Source organism: Tupaia chinensis, unplaced genomic scaffold (genome assembly GCF_000334495.1).
Source record: "Tupaia chinensis unplaced genomic scaffold, TupChi_1.0 Scaffold000306_1, whole genome shotgun sequence".
NCBI classification, from domain to species: domain Eukaryota; kingdom Metazoa; phylum Chordata; class Mammalia; order Scandentia; family Tupaiidae; genus Tupaia; species Tupaia belangeri.
In genome coordinates, this window is record NW_006159796.1 from 164,621 (window position 1) to 174,458 (window position 9,838).

At 35.3% G+C, this 9,838-nt stretch overlaps 1 protein-coding gene across 1 annotated transcript in view; it reads left to right on the forward strand.

The window, feature by feature from the left end:
* LOC114008210 (vomeronasal type-2 receptor 116-like) overlaps positions 1 to 9,838 on the forward strand; it is a 16,758-nt gene that overhangs the window by 5,055 nt on the left and 1,865 nt on the right. The window contains 2 exon segments of the mRNA XM_027772828.1: positions 7,068 to 7,191; positions 8,503 to 8,505. Of these exon segments, the coding sequence (XP_027628629.1) occupies positions 7,068 to 7,191; positions 8,503 to 8,505 (127 nt within the window).

The following is a 9,838-nucleotide window of genomic DNA, read 5'->3' on the forward strand; positions in this document are numbered from 1 at the left end:
GTGTTACTTTCCCTCTGTCTCTTTGTGACAAGCACACATGATTCAATTTTCCCTCTAACAAATTAAAACTAAGTAGAGAAGTGGAATCTTTTAAATTTCACCCAAATTTCTGTCCATGGCCATTATATTAAACACTCTCTGATTGGAATATTGATGACCAACTTAAAGATGTTTTTCCTAAATAGTATGCAGCAAATATATCTACCTCATCTCAGGAGAGGCCTATATCAGGGGACATTCAGAGATCAATTAGATACAAAGATATAAAAAATGTATTCATTATGTCATTGAACAAAGAAAGGACATTCCATAACTGGAGATCCTCTAAATTGGCTATGGTTCAGTTACAGTAGCTGAGGTTTACCAGCTCCCTCTGGCCTTCCTCACACCCAGGAAGGTGGATCTATTGAAATCACTTCCAGTTACTCTCCACATAACAACTCCACCTCAGAGATTCTTTTAGGGAAACTGTCTAATAAAACTTTCAGGAGACATTACTGGAATACACAGTCAGCTTATGAGAATCCTGTTCTTCAAAAATTGTATTTAAAAACATCAGAGAGGCTAACTAATTGTGTTTTAAGAAAATACAGGTTGTGCTATAGTGATTAAAAATAGCTTTAACATTAATTTTCTTTTCAGAGTTGACATTTTTCTTATTGACTGCTAGGAAAGGAAGCCTCTGATCCACATGTCACATGAGCACAGGATGGCAGAATGACCAATTTCTTGTTGTGCCATTTTAATAAATATATGCATTCCTCAGTTCCCACTGTAGACATTGAAACAAGTATTGAACCTTATACTTTTTCTCATATGCTTTGGTCTGGGAGCCATATTGTTATTTGGATTAGTCACAGGTCGTTTCTCAAAAGAAATGGGACTAAAAAACAGTGTTCTGTTACTCATGATGACATAATATCATCAGTTCCACAGCATGAATTCTCTTCACTCCATACCCCATTCTATGGTCTTATCAGGTAGAGAATTATCTCCTCCCCATTTAATTGGGGAATCCAAAATTTGACAAAGGTCAGAATTAGGTTATTATTATTATTATTATTATTATTATTATTATTTGCTTATTCGGGTCACATATGGTCCTTTTGACCGCATCCTTAGTGATAAAGACCAATTTCCATCAGTTTATCAGATGGCCACCAAGGGCAGCTCTCTGACTCATGGAATCATCTGTTTGTTGCTGCATTTTGGCTGGACGTGGGTGGCACTCTATGTATCTGATGATATGCAAGGGGAGCAGTTCCTTCAGGATGTAAAGGCAAAGATGACAGAAAAGGATATCTGTGTGGCCTTTACAGAAAAACTCCCTCCTATGAAAGGTATCTATCACATGACTTTACTCTTGTGCTGAGGATCAGAGTGTCCTCTGCAAATGTGTATATAATACATGGTGATGAAGGCAGTGTCCAGACCCTAGTAAAAGAATTGTATTTAATTTGGGGAAAGGTACAGATTATGAGAAATCTTCACTTGCAAGAGTGAACAAGTATTTTTATTAATTTTAAGAAGATGCCATACTTTTCCCACAGAAGCCTCTTATTTTCAAATCAGAAAAGAAAAATTCCTGGCTTTAAACAATTTCTTAAGACAGCAAATCCTTCCCAATACTCAGAAGATTTTTACTTCAGTAAACATTGGGCTTACTTTTTCTTTTGCTCACTTGCTGGATCACTATGTGGCAAAATTGAAAACTGCCCACCAAATTCTTCCCTAGAGTTTCTACCATCTTATTTGGACATGATGACTGTGTCTGACTCCAGCTTTTTTAATCTATCATGCTGTGCATGTGGTGGCTCAAATTCTTTATAAGATGCTTTTACAGAAAATAGAAATGAGATCTCCAGGAGATGCAGACCAGCCTATTCTTCCCTGGCAGGTAAACACGAATCACAAGCACTCATAGTATTTGAAAGTATTTTCCCTTTTCATCTTCTTTTTCTCTTTTTTCCCCCATCTTTCTTCTTCTCTTCTTCTTCCTCTTCTTCCTCTTGTTCTTGTTCTTGTTTTTGTTATTCTTCTTCTCCTTCTTCTTCTTCTTTTTCTTCTTCTTCTTCTCCTCCTCTTCCTTCTTCTCTTCTTCTTTAAGATTTCTGTCATAGACACATGCACTCATCAGAGGGTGAAAGTGAGGGGGAAAGAAAAACATGACCTTTTTTCTTCTTCTTCTTCTCCTCCTCTTCCTTCTTCTCTTCTTCTTTAAGATTTCTGTCATAGACACATGCACTCATCAGAGGGTGAAAGTGAGGGGGAAAGAAAAACATGACCTCCCAGTGGGTATGGCCACACTACAATCCATTCTACTCCATTTTTATCCTGTGTTTAAGCACACATGCATCCATGCCTGTGTGCTTTCCAAGTTTCCAGGTCTGGTATTAGCACCGTGGTCAGCCACGAGGGAGGCCACCTTAGCCACCACAGCACCTGCTGATTCCTGAATGGTTTTGCATATTTGTTTTTGCTTTTTAGCTTCTTTCATAGTGCTTGGGTGCTCACCAGAGAAATGAGAGTAAGAGAAAATGTGAAAATTCACCTTCTAGAGGGGATGGCCATACCACAGTTCCTTCTTCTCCATTTTTCTCTTGGGGGTTTGGGTATGCAAACATATGTGCCCATCATGATTTCAAGCCACTGGATTCAGAACTCAAATCAATCAATCATGCTAGGTGATATGGAAAACCAACTTTCTTAACCACCATACCATATGCTGAGATTTTTTTTTTTTTTTAGACACAGAGACTTTTGCTTTTAGGTACATGGGCTTGTCAGAAAGACAGAGAAAGACAGAAAGTGAGAAATCTCCTCACAGGGGGCCTGCCTATGTCACAATTCCTTACTTTTATCTTCCCGCCCCCCTCAGAATTTTGGGCATGCATGCAGACATGCCCAGTATAAGGTTTAAGCCACCCCTCTGTAACTTGAACCACCATTAACTAGATGGGAGTTCAGTGATGTAACCATTATGTCATTCACTGGTCCCTGATAAGGTATTTAAAACACACACACAGACACACACACACTCCTATGTTTTCTTTTCAAAATCAAGATTAGGCAAAATTTGCAGAAAATGTTTTTGATTTTTGTTGTTTTTATCCGAGGTATATGGGTCATTGTCTTTTCTACTTAAAGAATTCTGCCAATAGATACTTAACTATTAAAGTATTTGGGGTGACCCTATGACTTGATGATTGATGTAGCCAGATTCCACTTGGCCAACCTTGCAGCTTGAGTTTTGGACCCAGAGTTTGAGAAACACACCAAGAATGTATGTGTTCCTCAACACATATTTGTTAGTGGAGAACAGATTGCTCCATGATCATTTTCCATGAAAGTTGCTTTCTTTCTCTGTCTCTCTGAAGAGTAGAGAAACTACTCTTCTCATAAACTTTTAAAATGAATAACATCAGTGCAGCGAAATACTGAAAAATGTCAAAGAAAAGATATTTGACAGAACATAGATCAAAACTGGAAAAAATCTATGTGTGTTTTTTAGGAATACATCCGCCATCACAGATTATTGTCATAATGATCATATCTATTTTATCTCTAGTGGTACAGATGCTGTGAGACATAATCCCTTCATGCAATACTCATGATGTAGAAAAAAATGAGTTCTACATAATATTCTAACATGAACTTATGGAAAAAAAATTCTTTTAGACTTAACTAATTTTACTGTCTACAAAAAATCCTGGAGGAAAGAACAGTGATCCAATTTTAAAATATGAAACCACTTTGAGTCATTTAATCTCAGGCTATTCTTGTTGCTTTATATTTTAAATAAATACCAAATCATGGAACCAGAAACAAACATGATGATTTAAGTCACCATACTCCCATATCCATGAATGTAGTTCAAGCCCTGAACTGGTGGTTTGCTTTTTTTACTTTCCCTTTCTTGCTCTCTGTCTCTTTTTCGGGACTAATCATGCCCTACAACAAACCTAAAAATCAGTAATAATAATTCATAAAATAGAATGAATAATTTTAAAAATAAACACTAAATTCATAAATTTTTTAATGAAACATCTTTCTTCAAATGGGACAAATACATTAAACAAATTTATTGAACAAAACAAGTAATTGCCATATACATACATACAAATAAAGTTGTGAAAGTATAGTTTCTATCTGATTTACAACAAGAATGATATTTGAATTACACCTGGAGAAAGTTTGTAGTTGGCGCTTAGAAAACAAGTCATTTCATGGTTTGAGTACGGGATCTGGTGGCTTGAAAATCATGCCTGACATGTGTGTGCATGTGCATGCCCCAATCAGGACAGCAGAATGAAGGAGATCATGGTGTAGCCATCCCCCTGAGGATTAATTTCTCAGTTATTCTCTTTCTGACCTTGTCTCTCTCCAGTGAACAAACATGACTATTCAGTACCTAAAGAAAAATTAAACTCTTGCCTCAATCAAAATACCAATTAAAATAATAAAATGTGCCTTTTACATACAGACTTTGTACTATTCAATTTTTCTTATATACATTCTAAACTATAGCAAAACTTATGGTTTTAATTAGCTGATTTGTTTCCTTATGTGTATTCAAGCAGCAGTGCAATTAATAATATCAATGAGATGATGGCTAAGTATACAGAACTGAACATTGTTTAATAAGAGAAATATTTTCTGAGAATATATTTTTGTTGGGACCAGCAGTTAGCATAATGGCTATGTTGCTGGACTCCCACATAGTCAACCGCAGTTCACATCCCAGACCCGGTGGCTTAAACTCATGCCGGGCACATGTGTGTGTGTGCCCAAGATCCCTAGAGGAGAATGGAGGAAAAGGGATTGTGGTGTGACCATCCCCTCTGGGGGGGTGATTTCTCACTTTCTGTCTCTCTGTCTCTCATCTCCCCAGTGAGCATATGCACCCTATAGCAAAAAAACCTCTCCAAAAAAAGAAAAAGAAAAAAAAAAGAATATATTTGTGTGTGTGTGTGCTTTTGTTGTAGAGAGATGTTCGCTCTAGGGTACATGACCTCACTGGGGAGATAAACAGAAAGTGAGAAATCATCACCCAGGGGGATGGCCATGCCACAATCTTCTCTTCCATTCTGCTCTTGGGATTTTGGAGACACAAAAATGAACCTGGTGTGAGTTTTAAATCTTCTCATCTGAGACATGGAAAGGGATCAGCCAAGTGGGAGTCCAGTAATGTAACCATGATGTCATCTGCTGGTCCCCTAGAAATGCATTTTTTTAGAATTTTGTCATTGTATGAACAACATAGATTGCACTTCCACAACCATAGTTGATATGGCACGTTGCACATGGAATCTATACAGTCTAACCTATTATCTTATAGTACCACTATCATATATGCAGTTTATCATTTACTGAAATGTCTTATGACTTTATGGAGCAAATTCCTCTTTCATGTATATAATATATATGCAAATAATATACATAGTTAATATATTATATATTAATATAATTAATATATCATACAATATATTTTGTTTTAATATAATATATTATTAATTATAGTTATTATAATATATTCATATATTGTATTATTAATATATTGTATAGTAATAATTATTTTATATATAATATATAATTATATATAATATACAGATATATAATATACATGAAAGAGTAACTTGCTCAATATATGTGTATATATATTATATACACACATATACATATATATTAACTATGTGCATATATATTTATATATGTGTGTGTATAAAAAATTACTCTCTATGCCCTGAAATCTTTTATTATTTGTGAACAAAGTCCTTCTTATCATTTCTTGTCATTTTGCAAACCATTCTTATTTTTTAATATCTATTTATTTATTTTATTATCTCATCTTTCTCTTTCTGCTTCTTCCTTCTTCAATTTACCCAGAGAGGGAGGAAGAGGACAAGTGTGAAAACAATCCACTGGGTTCAGCTCGTGGTCAGTCATGTGTGAGTCTGATGTCTTAACCACTATAGCACCTGCCAGCCCCATGCATTTCAATCTCCATTGTACTAGACTTTTCAAAGCATTGACTATATTCTCAGACAATTTGATTTTGCAGATTTATGTGAATATGCCATGCACATGTACTGTGTTAATATATGAAAAACCGTGCTCAACTGGCCTCAGAACCCAAAAATAGATTAACCACATGTTCATCATATATCTGTTGGCCCATGAGTTTTAATTTAACTTTTTATTGTATATCTACATATCACATTATTAGGTATTTTAAAATCTAGAACCTAAAATTTTCTACCCAACCAGACATGAAGATATAGTATAAATTTTCTGAGGAACACAACTTTTCAGAGTTTATACCATGTAAAACCTGCATCAAAATGGTTTTGGATGAAGTGATTGCATAGGAGAAGATAATGACACTACAGATATTTTTAGCCATTTATGGAATAAGGTAATTAGGTACCTTGGAAATATTCAGTAAATAATACATGAAGGGGACTGGCAGGTGGCTAAAGCACCAAACTCCCACAGCTAATTGAGGTTAAAGTCCCAGAAATGACAGATGGATTTCTCACTTTTATTTCTCTCTCCTTCTGGTCAAATTTAAAAAATAACAATAAATTGAATAAATAATTATTTAAAAAATAATAAAACATAAGAAAGCTAAGTAAACTAGTTCTTAATTAGAAGTGTAGTTAAGGGGAGATAGCAGACAGTATAGTGGTTAAAGATCTGGATTCCCACATGGCTGACTGCAGTTTGAGTCCTGAACCTTGAGGCTTAAAAGTCACAACCGGTATAGATGCATCTATGCCAAAATTCTTGAGAGGAGAATAAAGACGGGATTGCAGTGCAGTAATCACCTTAGGTGGTGATTGCTCTCTTTCTCCCTCTGTCTTAGGGTCTCTCTGGCAAGAACATGCACTCTATAGCCAAGACATCTCCCTTAAAAAATTAATTTAAACATTTCAGGTAATATAGAATAAACAGCAATGAAATACTAAAGGCCAAAATTTTCTTTGAGATAAAGAAAAATAGGGACATCCCATTAAAATAGATCATAACATACATGATAATGACTAATAATTTTCTTTTCTTCTCAGACTCCTGGATCTGTGTGTAGCCACAGTTGTATTGCAGGATTCAAGAAAATTCCTCAAGAAGGAAGACCTGTTTGCTGCTTTATTTGTGTTTCTTGCCCAGAGTCAGATATTTCAAATCAAACAAGTATGAAATATAACTACACTGTTATTCCCTACTATTGCTCAATAAAAATGCAACTATTAATATTAAAATTAAAACATAGGACCCAGAAGGGTGCATGGTGGTGAATACACTGTCCCGTTGGCTGATCACTGCTCAATTCCAAACCCTGAGGTTTGAAGGTCATGCCAGTTGCATGTGTATGTATGCCCAAAATCCCAAGAGGAGAAAGGAGAACAGATTGTGGCATGGCCATATCTCCTGGGGTGTGATTTCTAGCTTTCTGTCTCTGACTTTCTTGTGAGCACACATGCCCTATAGTAAAAATCTCACACACATACAAAAAAGAAATGAAACTTAGAACACTATTATTCTTAATCACATGTTCATTGTTTTGATATATTTATTTTATAAACACTATTCTACCCTATTATGTGTAAGCTGTTTTCTGACCCTGCTCATTCTATTAGGCTCAACTGTGAAACTATTTCTAATGGACAGCTTTGGAGTTCGGTGCTGAGTAAGATAGTGTCAATCTTAGATCTCATACTGTATCATGCTGGTGATGAAAGGGAGGATGTGTATTCATCAAGACTACCAGTGGGTGCCTTTAACTTTGAATTTTACTTTTATCCTCAGATAATGAGTACAAAATAATTACAGATAAATTATTAAGAAAATATTTTATAACTTTTTTAAACATGCTCAAACATCTGTGCAGTTAAGTACAAAGAATTGATTACTGTCAGAATACCACATGTTGAAATATACTGCAGGAAGAAAAAGAAACATATTTTAAAGATTAAAGACTCAACATTCTAAGAAATTTAACATCTGAGCACCTCAAAATTTGCTGTCATACAAAATGCACTATCAAGTAATTCTCAAAATAAAATGTGGTATTGTAAAATATGAAATATGGAAAGTTATAAAAAATCATGCTTCTATCTTTCCAATACATAAGAAATAAATAGGTTTTGAATTTTTCCTTAAGTATTTTGCAATTCCAGACATTCTAATAATAGAAATCATTTGATTTTCATCACTGGTAAAAATAAATATTTATGTTCAGGTTAGAATATGCTAAGAATAAGAATACTTATTTTTTGTGAAAGAATTACAAAACCAAATAATTGTGGAAAAAAAAATAATTGAGGTACAAAGCCAGTCCATGGCATGGTCATTAATGTAGCTAAATTCCACATGACACAAATTGTGATGTGGGTCCCAAGTGAAATGACTTAGAAAATACCATAAAAGTTTGTATGCTGTCTAAAATCCCAATAAGAGGAAAAAATGGTGCATAAGGAATTGTGCCATAACCATTTCATGAAGGTGGTGCTGTCTCACTTTCTTCCTTTCTGTGTATGTCTCTCTAGTAAGTGAATGTGCCCTCTTGCAAATTCAAATAAAAAAAAAAAAAGAAAAATAGGGGCCAGTAGTTGGCCTGAGTGTTAAGGCTCTGGACTTCCTCATGAACAGCCATGGTTCATGTCTAGAATCCTAGACCTGGTGGCTTGCTTTCTTACTTTCCCTCTCTCTCTCTGTCTCTGTCTCTCTCTGGTGAGTGTACATGCCCTATAGTGATTTTTAATATAATACTAATAAAATTCAATAAGCAATACTTTAAAAACTAAAACTAGAAAGGAAATATGAATAGAGAAAGAAAGGGTTTTGGACCCAGAAGAAAACATACACATGTATGTGGGTGCTAAACCTATTCCTGAGACAGAAGCCAGGAGTATCTACTGACTCTCGGAATAGGAATAGGCAGTGCAAGGAAAAAAAATGTGATTGACTATCTCTCTAATTCATATTTTTCTAAAAAGCTTTTATTTAATTTTATTAATTATTATTAAAATTTTCTACAGTTCATGTACACTAATCAGAGATGAGAAAGAGAGAAAGAGAAAGGAAAAGTGAGAAAGCAAGTCACCAGGTCTGATACTCAAGCTGCAATAAGCCATGTGGGAGTCTAGAACCTTAACTACCATGCCACCTGATGGCTCCCACCATAATTGTTTGACAAGATATTGGGTTGTTGGAAGAGTTATGACAAGTTTTGTTCTGTGCAAAAAACATATTATGGCTTTTCAACAACCCAATATTATTGCCTAAGTACTACCAAATATAATTTCATAAATAAATAATAGTTTAGAAAGGATTAGTTTTATCACTCATTTTTTGTCATCTCTGTGAGTGCTTTCCTGCTCCATAAATAATAGTTTAGAAGGGTTAGTTACACCACCTATTTTTATAACAAAAAGTTAATTGAAATACAAACATGCCTGTTTATGTAATCTCTGTGACTGCTTTCCTGCTCCATATCAGTAGAGGTGAGTAGTTGCAACACAGACCTTATAAATGTACAAAGGCAAAAATATTACCAGTCTCTTTTAAAAATTAACAATGTTTCCACATTCATATAAATGGATACCTCAAAAAGCACACTGTATCCTTTCATCATATAAATAAAATACCAGTTTCAGGACCAGCAGTTATCATAATGGCTATGTCGCTGGACTCCCACGTAGTTGACCACAGTTCACGTCCCGGACCCGGTGACTTAAACTCACGCTGGGCGTGTGTGTGTGCGTGCCCAAGATCCCAAGAAGAGAATGGAAGAGAAGGGATTGCAGCGTGGCCATCCCCCCCTGGGGGGTGATTTCTC